This window comes from Toxotes jaculatrix, chromosome 9 (genome assembly GCF_017976425.1).
Source record: "Toxotes jaculatrix isolate fToxJac2 chromosome 9, fToxJac2.pri, whole genome shotgun sequence".
In the NCBI taxonomy this organism is placed as follows: domain Eukaryota; kingdom Metazoa; phylum Chordata; class Actinopteri; family Toxotidae; genus Toxotes; species Toxotes jaculatrix.
This window is the reverse complement of record NC_054402.1, coordinates 12,772,613-12,785,944: the sequence shown is the minus strand read 5'-3', so window position 1 is coordinate 12,785,944 and position 13,332 is coordinate 12,772,613. Positions and strand designations below refer to the sequence as shown.

At 39.1% G+C, this 13,332-nt stretch overlaps 1 protein-coding gene across 1 annotated transcript in view; it reads right to left on the bottom strand.

Moving 5' to 3' along the window:
* The window catches only part of cbl (Cbl proto-oncogene, E3 ubiquitin protein ligase), a 38,281-nt gene that overhangs the window by 17,135 nt on the left and 7,814 nt on the right, over positions 1–13,332 (bottom strand). The window contains exon 3 of the mRNA XM_041046925.1: positions 1,500–1,646. Within this exon, the coding sequence (XP_040902859.1) occupies positions 1,500–1,646 (147 nt within the window). The remainder of the gene's footprint in view (positions 1–1,499; positions 1,647–13,332) is intronic.

The following is a 13,332-nucleotide window of genomic DNA, read 5'->3' as shown; positions in this document are numbered from 1 at the left end:
TGGACGAGGCTGCAGTGCTTTGGGCACAGGCTCCACTTGGCCATAGGTGAGTAGGTTCTCTTTCTCCTGATTGTGTGATTAATTAATAAGTAATTAACCAAAAATGTAATGAAGAAAGGCTATCACATGTGAGCTTCTCTGTCATCCCTCCACACACACAGCCAAATTACAGTCAAATCTTTCTACTTCACAGCTTACTATTTTTGTAATCTTAGAGAATGCAATGAAGGATCCCAGGATCACCCATGCAATGGGGCTCTGCAAGAAACTGGTCAGCATCTTCTCCTACAGCTTGCACTGGAGTTTGTTGTGGTATTGAGTACACTACCAGATAGCTTTTTATATTTATATTTATTTATTATTTGCATATATATTATTTATATATTTTTTCACGTTGTTTTAATTCATTTTTGTCAGTTTAGCTGTAATTAAACATTAGTCAATGTGTTAAAAAGAAAAAAACTGTTTCAAGTTCAATAAAAGTAAATTCTAAAATCGATGAGTAATTGTTTTGAATAATTATGATTTCAATATGAATCATAATAATCATGATTATGATTTTTGCCATAATCGAGCAGCCCTAGTCTAGACTACCTGTACACTCCCTTGTGGCGTTCCCTAGGTGCATTAATGTGTCAGTCTTGATTTTAATTTTAGGTTATCTGGCCTGTTACAAAATTCTTGTGCGACTCATGGGCAGTTTAAGTCACTGCACAGTACCTGCATCTAAAACACCAGTAAAACTTATAACTAAACATATAAAACTACATTTCCCATCAAGAAGTTGAATTCTAATGATTCATAACATGATAAAGAGGAAATGGTGTTTTGTGAACACACAATTTGAGTACACTGAAACAGAGCTGAAAGCTGACCTGATGTGATCTTTTAATGAAAGAGCTACAGGATAAATGTCATTGCACTCAGGTCAACATTTGCCAAAAAACAGAACTTAGCTTTCCCATATGGCATTCATATTTTTTTTGGTCAGTTCCTGCTGTAGATGTAAGATACATACAGTCATCCACATCCAAACCACACAGTCACCTGATAAATAGGGGAAATGAACGTATTATTAGGGGATATTGGGAAAACCCAGCAGTTAAAATGTCTTTTTTAGTTCCACATGGCTGGTTTATTTTTGTACTATTTTTAAGTTACAATACAACTTATAAACACACTTATAAACAGAAATGTGTGTGATGGTATAGTACATGGGTTCCCGCATTTACATATAAAGGCCTCCCGAGAAAAAAAAGGGTTTTAGTCAACAGACCTCTAAACCACAAACTCAAAAACTATATTTACTTTTCTATAACTACTGTGGGACAAGAGTAAGGAGACCGAAACTCAGATGTCACTTATATATCACTTATATATTCTCTTACTGTAGTAACTTATAATTAAGGGGTGAATTCAACTCTGGAACAGGATACCAGTGTGGAACCACTGAAAAAATATTATAGTCTATATGTAAAGTAATGTATAACTGAACTCACTTGTCCCCGAAGGCGCGTCTCCAGAACTCTGCAGCATCTGCCTTGGTGATGCGGAAGTTGTCACCCTGAAACAGACCATTGGGGAAGATGGCCTTCAGCTCAGCCAGCATGTGGCTGAAGATCAACGACAGCTTGGTGAGGTTTCGCCTGTGGAAGTCAAGAACAGGAGGGACTGGGTGAGATTTCACGTCTTCATCATTGCACTGTGGTTACAGTGTCATCTTACCATATAACAGCTTCAAGAGCCAAGTGCTGAGCAAATGGTAATTTACTAGCATTACATGGGTTGATCTTAATCAGATGACACAGAATACAGTACTGTGTGTAGTATTGATGAGGTGTATCAATTCTAATCCTGATATTTAAGAACGTTTAGCTGCAAAGCATTACTTATTACAAACATTCACTGAAACCTGTAGTTTTGGCTTGATAGAGATTTTTTAGTGTTAGTGTTTTCCTTTTCAAATGTGAATATGAATATTTTCCATATTCAAATGTGCATCAAACATGCAACTTTCTCAGTGAACTATGAATAGTAACAGGCCTAGCATTCTTACTGGCTTAGCCATCTGTGGCAATGGAAAAAAGAAAAAAAGCAAGTGATGCGATGTTGGCGACCGAAGGAAAGGTGACAGTGAGATCACTTGGCAGTACCAAATAAATCCCTAGTACCAGAAGTGTATGATGAAAATAAATGAAGCTAAACGTGCAGAGGGAGCACATGAGCAAATAGAAAAGATGTCTATAGTTAAATATGGAACTGTCTCTCATTGTGCCTGTTTTCTGATGACATCCATTGCCTCTCATTTGTTTATTTGGATTTTTCAGTTCCTCCAGTAGGGAATATGTCTCGACATTAGTGCCGTCTAACTCTCACAGTTGACGTAACTACTTGCCACAAGTTTATTTTACGAGCTGTATTGAGCTGATCAGCATGATCAAGGAAGGCCAGCGTCCAGCTGTTGACTACCTTGTGGTCTGAACAGTTTGACCAAAGCTTAACTGGTAAAACTGTTACCACCATAGATTAAGGTTTCAGGTAAGTGACTGGGTTTCATACTTGTCCCAGAAAAAAAAAAAAAAATGTGACAAGCTTATACAAAGTAACACTAAATTTGTTTTTACTGGAATGCTTAGCCTCACCTCTTAAATAAAACATGAGATCTGAATGTAGACTGTACACTTCCACATAGAATAACAGGTTATAGTTTGTAAAATATGCAGTAAGATGGGTGTTAGTTAACAGAGGAAGCTCGAGGTGGAAATAAAGACATTTTACTCAAGGCTGTGTTTCTGCTTGGTGTTTTCTCCCGCTGAGAATTGTCCTTAGCTGCTTCCACAATACAGAAATAGTCACAGGCCCATGGAGACAACATAGCAGCATTCAAGGACACACACATACACAATAACAGAGTGACTGAGATGTAGAGGAGAGTATATCTTAGTATACCGCTCTGGTTCCAGTTACAGTGTGGTGGAAAGCACAGAGGAGAGGAAAGGGCTCAAGGAGTAGGAGAGTAAAAAAATAAAGAACAAGGAAGATGAGGAGAGTACCATAACTGAGGAAAATAAGTGAGAAGGCACAGCAAAAAAAAAAAAAAAAGAAAGAAAGAAAGAAGAAGAAAAGAGAGAGGAGACTAGGAAATAAGAGAATGTCACCATACCCCTGCACCCTATCACAGCCTTAGAAGTGTTATGCTGAGAATGCCATGATTTACGAGGCAGCACAGAGCGAGATTGTGCTTGGCTACTGGGCAGGGTGAATTGACATGCACGAGAGAGACAGCAATGAAAGCGTGGCTACACTGCAGCTGCCCCACAATACACTACGCACCCTGTGAGTGGAGGGGGGGTGGTGGAAAGAGTGAATGAGGAAGGAGGACAGTGACTGAAGATGGATGAATAAGATTAGTGTACGTTGAGAACCTGCCAAAAGAGACGAGTGCTTGTTAGGATGATAGTTAACCTCAGAGGCAGCAGACAAGGATCTGAAAGAGAAAATGCAACGCTCGCAAACTGCGATAAAGTGTTATATTTATACCCTCTCAGCAGTAAATGATCCTCCAACAGTGAACACTCTTGTAGCTGGATGTCTAATCTTTTGAACTGCACTGCCCACTTAAACTCTACAGCAAAGACTTGAAGCCAGACGCATTGACTGCATGTCTTTGATGTCTGGGCTACCCTCATTAGTGATGCACTGTGGAAAAATGAGACCTTCTAACTACTCTTCGCATTTCCTTGAAGAGCTCATGCGGCCATAGTCATGAACCCTTTCCAGTGTCATCTCAGGAAAAAAGCAGGCATGTGTGACACTGTATTTCTGTGTGTTTTCTTCAGCAGCTATCATCTCAGCAGGAGGTCCTCCTCTGTTACTTCTGCTTCCTGGCCCTACTGGCCCACTGAGCCTTAAAGCTGCAGCCTCATCCATTCTCCTGTCAACCTCTCTGTACCCCTCGTGCTCTGCTTTCATCTACAACGTAATCATATGAAGAGAGTTAGTCTCTCTCTCTCAAGTTCATGTGTGGAATTAATCTCTCCTCACTCAGAAATTTCATTTCCATATCTAGGTTAATTTACTATCTTATGAATACACTTATCTACTCCCCTCATTGCTGAACTTGAAACATTCATAGAGGCTACTTAAGACTTCAAGCTTATAAAGTCCTCTCTTCAAACCCACCATTTAATTTCATTCCTAATTCACTAGCAAATGCTAATGATATGTTTGAAGACTCAAACACATGTATTCAAAGGGCTGCTGATTCAGGTATGTCTAAAAAATTTCTATGGGCCACCTGCAGTATGATGTAGCCTCTGTGAGGTGAAGCTACATATAACCAAAGTCACCCAGTTTAGCCAATCCCAGATAAAGATAGGTTCAGAATGAACACAAGCCAAAGTTTAGGGAAAAAGGCAAACAGACAGGCATTCTTTCTAAGCAGGGCAAACTGACTGCTGTTAAGCTAGCTTACCACTACCGATAACAACATGGAGTGGTGGCTTCTCAAAAAGCCTTTCTGTCTATTCTGCTCTCAAAGTTCAAGCAAGCATTGGAATAAAATGAATAGATAAATAAATCAAATAAAAACCACAGATATACCTGTGGAGTTTCACACACGCAGTGTGTTTGTTCAAAAGACAGGTAGTCAAGCTGCCGTATCAGCGAAAGCACAGGAAGCTTTATGTGAAGTGGCATATGCAACAAAAAATCCCCAAATATGTGACTGTGCATTTGCTTGCTAGGTACATGTAAGGTGTTAAAACAGTGTCCGGGGGTCACAATTCCAGTCAAGATTTTTTTTGGACAGAGAGCCAAACAGTCTGATATCCACCAGTATCTACACATGATGTAACACACACACAGCGAGTCCACATAAACTTGGTGTGTCTTGTCCTTCTAACATACATACGGTGCAAATGTGTGAATCAGAGGCAGAGAGAAAGAATGTTGAAAGAGAACACTGTTCTGACTGGCATCAGGCTCACAGGGTGGTACAGCTGTCTCTGGCACGAGATTTGCCCAGTGAATGAAACTTCGTTGTGTCATTTCCAAAGGCAGAATTAATTTTATTTTGAACTCTAAGTACGATACAGGTTCAAATCAAATCTTACACTTAGCAAAACAAGCTGATATCTGTTTAAGCATCTCTCCATCTCACTCTGTCCTTGTCTAACTCCATCCTACAATACCAGCTCTGTACTGTGTGTGCTGAGTAGCAGCCAGTGCTCCACTAGCCCACCGCTACAACTGTTACTGCTATTTAAGCTGCTATGCCAACACAGACAAGTGGGCTTCCAATGTACAGAGAATGGTTAGGTGACCTTCTCTGGATTGTGATATGTCTGTAGTGGTTTCTTTTTCTGTCTCTCAGTCATTGTTAACCACAACCACAGAAAAAAGCCAAACCTTTTTTATGAACACTAGGTTTTTGTCCACCATCCCCCTCATGCTATAGATTGACCTCTGACCTTGCAGCTGGCTGCTCCCTTCCTGTTTCCTGCTGGCTGTGATAAAGTAGCGCAGCTAGCCAGCCAGCACCGCACTGCGCTAATACACCGCAGCACAGCCAGCAAGGGTCAACCTTACAGAATGAGAGTCTGTCTGGATTGGCAGAGTCACAAGTAGCTGTAATATTATCATGCAGCTGTATTATCTTTTCTGCTCAAGGCTAAAAGGAAAATGCAGATCAGGAATGAACCAAGCCCTGCAACAAAGTTACCAAAAAAGTTGTTTACAACAATTTTTAGGATGAATTAAACTTGATCAGAACTGAGTAACTAGAGGATAACTACACAAATCCATGTTCATTACCCCCTGTGGCCCTTCGGATTCCATTTTTATGTAATCAGAAGATTTTTAGGAAGTTGTTGAATTTAACTGCAATAAATTGCATAGCAGGTTTGCAAAACTCTGGTAACTCCTTTGATGAAACATGGACACCAACGTAACCATCTGTCATATCATCAGTCTATCACTGTGATATTTTTAAAAATGTGGGCATTTTTTAAAATCACTTTTTTTTGATCAGCTTCAGATCTCACATAGAGAAAGGGTAAGAGACAAGACACTTGCAGTACACTGATTAGATTAAAAGGTGCATGTGAAAACGCATTAACTACAGGTAACATCACGATACTTCCAACACGTCAACACAATAACCGTCACTTTTTATTGTGCTGTTCCAGTCATATGCAAAACACTTGCAGTGTGCCCGCCATCACAGGCTGTGATCACAGCAGCTCATTGTAGGCTACAGGACTGTTATCTCAACCGCAAAGAAACATGTCTTATGAAGGATGAGCATTATGAAGGTAATTTCTGGCAGTCTCACTCAAATTATTTCCATTTCAAGAAAAAAGAAAATACCATTACAGCCCTGTCTAGTGATTCTCAAACTCCACCCTTCCTATTTATAGAGACGCAACAATCAGTCGATCGACAGAAAATTAACTGGCAACTATTTTGAGAATCGATCAACTGTTAAAATTTTTAATTGATGTGTCAGTTGTTCCAATTTTCAATTGAAACAGAAACAGAGAGCCTTATTCTAAGTTTATACACACACAATTTTTTTTTTTTAAATAAAGTTGTTGTCTGGAGGAAAAAAAAAAGTGTTTTGAATTCTAACTTATCATTTTTGCTCTAGTCATCACTTTATAAATTTAACTCTCCGGAACTGGCTTCATTCCAGATCTCCATCAGGAAACAGCCATGACAGCACACAACACACAACACACACACTCTACACTGCACTTAAGCAATGATCCAGACACATTTTATTGCTTCCTTACACAAAGTCGTATATATAAAAAGCCTTAAAAAAAAGCTGTGCCCCTGCACCAACTTCTCCAAATGTGAATTTTAATTTACATCTCATCTCACTTTCAAAGCTCTTATCACTCTAGACAATTAATTAAACTTTACAGAAAACAGCTCTGTTTTAACTTAATCCTGACAGTTGAATAGCCATATCTGAGCACCCATGCCCATTTATGTCTGTGTGGATCAACAGCAAGTGCTTGTTGTACCCTGAGGGGCAGAGAAGCTAGTGGGTTGCGTCATGCTAATCACCATAATCTAATAGTGTGAGGACTACATGAGTCGGCTCCTCAATGATACCGCAGCAACCTAAATAACCATGGTGCTCTGCTATTTGTATGTGTGTGTGTATACTTATATCAGTACAGAGAGCCCCAAGCTACAAGTGTAGACAAATTTAACTGAAGCAGAAACACCAACAGCCTCTCAAGTGTGAACTGTGTTCTCCGTTCCCAGTACTGATAGCCCTTTAGCTTCTAGGCTAACCACTAAAAGCTTCCATTACTTTCCTTCCAACTTCATCACAAGCAAGCAGCTAACCGCTAAGACTCCCTGCTGTAACAGTGCAGAGAGAGAGGCAACACCTCCTTTCTTAATTCATCTCTGTTTGTAAAAGGAGATGAGCCACAAAGGCAGTGCGCGCCATTTGATTCATATCTACAAGTGAATGCAGCAGAGAACAGCAGCGGTGTGAAACAACGCTGTGGCTGTCTTTGACATGAAATCTACACTACAATAATTCACGATGACTCACTAAGCTTCAGTGAGTGTGAGTAATGTCTATTCAAGTCAACCTGAGCTGTATTGGGAGACTTTAGGGTGCAGTTCAGCAAGTTTGAGATTAAAAGGGCTTGATTATTCTTCTCTTAGGTAAAGTGCAAAAGTAAACAATAAATAAATGACTAACAAAAACATATTTAGCAAAACTGGGGGTTTCACTTCTGTGGGAAACAAAATAACAGCAATTTCTCCTTTTATTACCTTCAATATTTTTTATTTGGACTGTTTGATTGCAGGGGACACAGCCTGTGGGGAAACAAGAGTTCCAGTTCAACCCAAGCCTAGACAAGTGCAGAAGAACACTCTCTTAAAACCTTTTTCCTACCAGGCAATCAGCAACATAGGACAGTTCAAGCTACCCATTTTATGTTTTTAAAACATGTAGGAGTGTAAATCATTAAGCTAACCTTTTATCAGCAGCTTCTTATAAAACAGGAATGAATGATATTCATGCAAATCTTTCTACTGTAATCAATTTGATCATTGTACACCACCGTAATGCACCACTGCATTTCCTCATGGCTCCATCTAATACTACAAACACAGACCTTTCCTCCAACTGAAGTGATAAGATGGGTTTTCAGATAGTCAAAGTCAGAGGTAGTGCTCTCAGAGACAGACTTTTGTTTCACATGGATGTCAGGTACATTTACAGAAAATAGGAAGTCATATTTTAGGATGGGGCTGTCTTGGTGAACCAAAATAGGAATGGTGCAAATGACATTTGCAAATACCAGAGGTACTGTACCGTACAATGCCATGTTTTTCTCTGCCCACAAAGGCTTGACTACATCAATCATTGACAACACAGATGCTCTTTACTGTAAACAGCCGCAGAATGAATTTCCTACTGTGATCTATTTTATTCAGGCTTGATAACATTAACAACATGTGACCAGTGCAACAAAAAAATTGAACTTTAAAGCTGAGAATTGTGTCCATAACACAAATGTAGAGACAGCCAGGTGTTGTGACAAGTAGCAGCAGCAGTCCCTAGCAGTAACATGTGACACAACAGTGCCAAGCACCTGTCACGATCCACTGAAAGGACAGCCTTATGCAAAGCATGCCTGCTTCACCATCACTATAATTCAGATAAAGATGTAACAACAGTTCTGGCCAGTCCTGGTCTTTGTGTGTCATATAAAGAAACCAAAAATAATGATAAATGTTTGATGATGATGACAGACATTTTGGAATATTTGATTCATTTTATAAAGGGAATAAAATAAAAATGGGAGAAAACAGCACACATTTTATCAGCTTCTGTCGTGCACTCAGATCTCTTAAAAATGCACATGCACATTTTATACAGCAGTAGCTACTGAAACATTTGTATGCTGTCATGAAGAGAAATGGATCCAAATCATTATTGGATCATTACAGTGAAAGGCTCTTCACGGCACCTGCAACTGACGTCTGAACAGTAGTCCAGTTACAGGGGAGGCTGAATGAGTTGAAGCTTGAGGAAGTTGTTCCTACCAACCATTGTAATAATATCACTCAAGTATGTCTGGAATGCATTTTCTATTGTAAAAAGAACTGGAGCAATATACTGTAAGTAAAGGAAGGTAGTGATGATGGAAGCAAGCAAAAAAGGAGGGGTAGCAGAGAAGTGTAGGGCTAAAAGATGTGCGGATTAGACCTTTAATTAACCAAGCATGGGGCTGCAATTAACAAATAACTTCAATATCGGTTAGTCTGCCTATAAATGTCTCATTTAATTGATTAATCACTTAATCGTTTAGTCCTTAAAAAGTCAGAAAAGGGTGAAAAATGTCCATCACAATTTCAAAGGTGGCACAGTCAGATTTACAACATATTACTAGCCTTCAGATTTATCACTTTCTGCAGTGTAGGCTGTCTTACAGTGCAAATGCAACACCCTGCAGCCTATGAGCCCACCACTTCCTGTGACCAGCTGGACCTATCAACGGCAGTCAGGATGCGACGGCAGCTTAGCCCAGGAAGACGATCAAACATACGCTTACAGAGAGGTCAAAGCCGTATCCGGTTAGACCCACGGAGGAGGGGGGGTGTTCAAGGGCTTTTCTGAGGACACACTGGTCAAACCTTGCTCAGGAACTGCAGAATGTGTAATGTTTTACGTATAGGTTTCCTCTCAGACTATAAGTAAGATGAGACAATGCAGCTATGTTAAAACCAAGACGAAGCTCAGCAGGACTGCACACTCATTTCTCATTACAGAGCAATTAACCAAACATAATTAGCAAACCTTTTCATCAAGACACCACAGTTACAATTCTCTAGTCAATTCATTTAATGCTGAACTCAAACACTATTTTGCACTGATCAACCACACTTTACTACTACATGGCTCATAGAGTAGACAAGTGAGCCAGCCATTGCTAAATGCCTGCCAGCATTTGGTTGGTGGATGGTGAAATTGTCTAGTGCTGCAATTATATTTATTCTTTGTCATAGGATAGTAAACTGAGTATCTTTGGATTCTGGATGGCTGGTTGGACGAAACAATCTGATAACGTCACCTTGGACTCTGGAAAAATGAAAAACATTTAAGGACCACAGCAATAAGTATCATTTGCTTATTAGTTATAACAGTTAATCAATTAAATTGAGAAAAATAACTGTAAGATTATTCAGTAATGAAAATACTTAGCTGTATCTCAACAAATCATATTTTCACAAGGTACAAATTGTATCTTCAAATTATACGTCCAATTAATTGTTCAAAACCTGAAGGTATTAAGTTTGATATGACATGAAACAGAAAAGCTAGAAAGCTAGAAAAATGTACTCAAACTGTTGATTATGAAAATATTTACCAATTAATTTTATATTGATCAACTAATCAGTTAATCCATTTATTGTTTCAGCTCTAACTAAGGCCTAACTAAAATGATCCATTTTAACCTCTGGTTACTCTCTTTTCAGAACAGGCAGAAGAAAAACGTTTTTACACTTGGGTGAGGAGTAAAAAATGTCTTGATGAAAACCATCTCATTCTTGTGTGGGTCTTTGTCAACTCTGAGGCCAGAAAATGTCTCTGCTGTGCTGTGTAAACCAGAGGAGGAAGTAAGTGAAGCAAACAAGGAGGAAGTGCTGCCTGCTGCTGTGTTGTGTTGATTCTGACTGAACATAGGCTTTCGGTGTTAATAATTAAGTCTTGGTCACAACAGACACACTTTCATCTATACTCTTTCCAAAACTGAGCAATTTCTTTTTCTCTCTTCTGCCAATGCAGAACAGATTACAGATTACACCTCTTACCCGCACAACCCAGCTTCTACTGAAGTCAAGACCAAGCTTATCAGACGGTTTCTCAACAAAAACCAAACCTGGGGTTATACTACACTACCTCAAATCAATTTCATCTTTACAGCTAAAGAATCTGTGGTGTTTCATATGGGAGTGGGGGGCTAGATAAATAGAGGATCTAAATCTCTGGGGAAGACAATGTGGAGAACTCTGTACAGCATCACAATATAGCATATCCACCCACGCTGCATTCAGGGCTCTCAAAACACACTCGGATCTTTCACTCTGACTTGAAAATAGCCATTACGGCATGGTAGAATACAAGCTATCATCATTAAAGTGAATAACTATCAAGCACTGATGCTGATTGAAGTCACAGTGGTGGAAATAATAAGTGTCTGTAGTCTCATATTTAAATTCAGGCTGAATTGAAGAACACAGTAAAAGGGGTGTTTTATTAAGCTATTTTTTCTGCATTCAGGTAAATTATCTTTATCCTTGCATTTCAGTTTTTCAGTCTAAGCCATGTGCTGAGCTCTGCTTCAGCCTAGCCACATACTAGTCTCTCTAGTGGCTCAACATCATTGGTTGATTCTATAGCATTCTTAAGTGGGCTGATACCCATTGGTTAGTGTCACTGCCACTGCCTTCTCCACACAGACAATAGCAGTCTTTGTGTGTAATGCCTGGCTACTGTGTGTGTGTGTATGTGTGTGTGTTTCCTCTGCTTTAACCAGGAATTTGTTTCTGTACAGCCTCTTGGTGCAATGAAGTGATGATGAAAATGAATTTCGCAGAGAAATGATTAAAATGGCTGAGAACAACTTTATCATGCTAAATACAGGGGTTGAGATAGAAGCTTCCTCTTCTCTGTTTTTGCCTTAGTGGGTTTTTTCTGTCTGCAAGATTACCGTCATGGTAGCTGAGAAAGAACAGCCTTACGGAGGAACTGAGCAACAACATGAGGATGTATCATTTAGGACTGGCTAGATAAAGCTATTACCCAATTTTCTCAGTCAGGTCAAACAGAAAAAACAATAACCTCCTAAAGCTTTGTGTCCATTACTGTCTCCTTCAATCATTTCCTCTCTTAGGTCAGGTCCCTGGTCATATTTGGCTGTGTTCACTCTTATTTTGGCTGCTCGACCAGCCGATGTGGAAATTTCACGTTTCATTAATATTCACAGCAAATGTAACTACAACTGCAACTTGTGCTTTCTACACTGCGTGCAGTTGACTGGGGCTAGCATGAAATGAAGGGGGCCTTGTCACACACCCTCAAACAAATATATGCAAGCATGCACAGTGACATCACAATTTAACAGAGCAACATAGACTGTGAGTGTGTGTGTGTGTGCAGCAGCTGGCCAGTTCACCTGGGAGAAGTGGCATACGGCGACAAAGCAGACCTACCTACCTTTCCTAATGGAAAGTCTCTTACTTAATTTCTTTCCCAAAGGCAAAAGTACCAGAATTGAGTTAAACTAAATAAAAGCTTCCATGGTGAACAAACCAAGATAAATGGTTACTAATTAATTCTGTTAATCTACACATTAATACTGGTGCTATTCTGCACACTGCAGTAATACCTGCACATTTCATGTACATGTATTACTCAGGTTTGGCATGCAATTAAACAATCAGTTTCACAAACAAACAAGTCATACAACAGTGTACTAAAATACTGACTTCAGTTTGTTTGTACATGTTTGTGCACACAAAATAGAAATTTGAACCATTTTTGAGAAACAAAATATTTAAATTTTACACAAAGGCTTGTTATATCAGCACCCTGTTAACACCCAAATGACTCCAAAGTGGTCTCATTCGTTTGTACATCACTAATGCACATTAGTACTGGCAAAACAAACATCTGCGTTTCATTATTTCTCAAGTTATCCCAATTTATTTATCTGTCGTGTAATGTTCATAAGAATTAATGAAGCAAAATTGTTTTGCCTGCACAAACAATGTGCAAACAAATGACTCACCACTTTGGAGTAATTCCGATGTTAATTGGATGCTCAGGCCTATGCTGAAAAATGTAATGGTGTAGAAAGCCAACTTCAAAGAGGTACAAACTTAGACTAAACTAGTAATCCTCTACACATATCTAGTTAGTTCAAATTATATGTGAATATTTCGACCACTTGTCAAGTTTACATTGTCTATTTCTATTTATGTGTTGAGACATTTCATTTTTTGACATTGCTGCTAAAAAAAAATCTAGAGGAAACACTGGCTATATATTAGCTCATGACAATCTGCCTTCTCTACAGGAATGAAGTGAATTACCTCATAAATCCTAATGTTAAGTGTGATAAACATATCAGATGTTTTACTTTATTTAGTATGCACCAACATTTACTTCTTTATGAAGGTCACTGCCTGTACCTTCCAAGGACTATGGTGTTCAAATAACAGTAATGAGATATTAAGAGTTGAATACTTCTGCCTGCTCTTGGCAATGCTGTCTTCCCATGTTATATG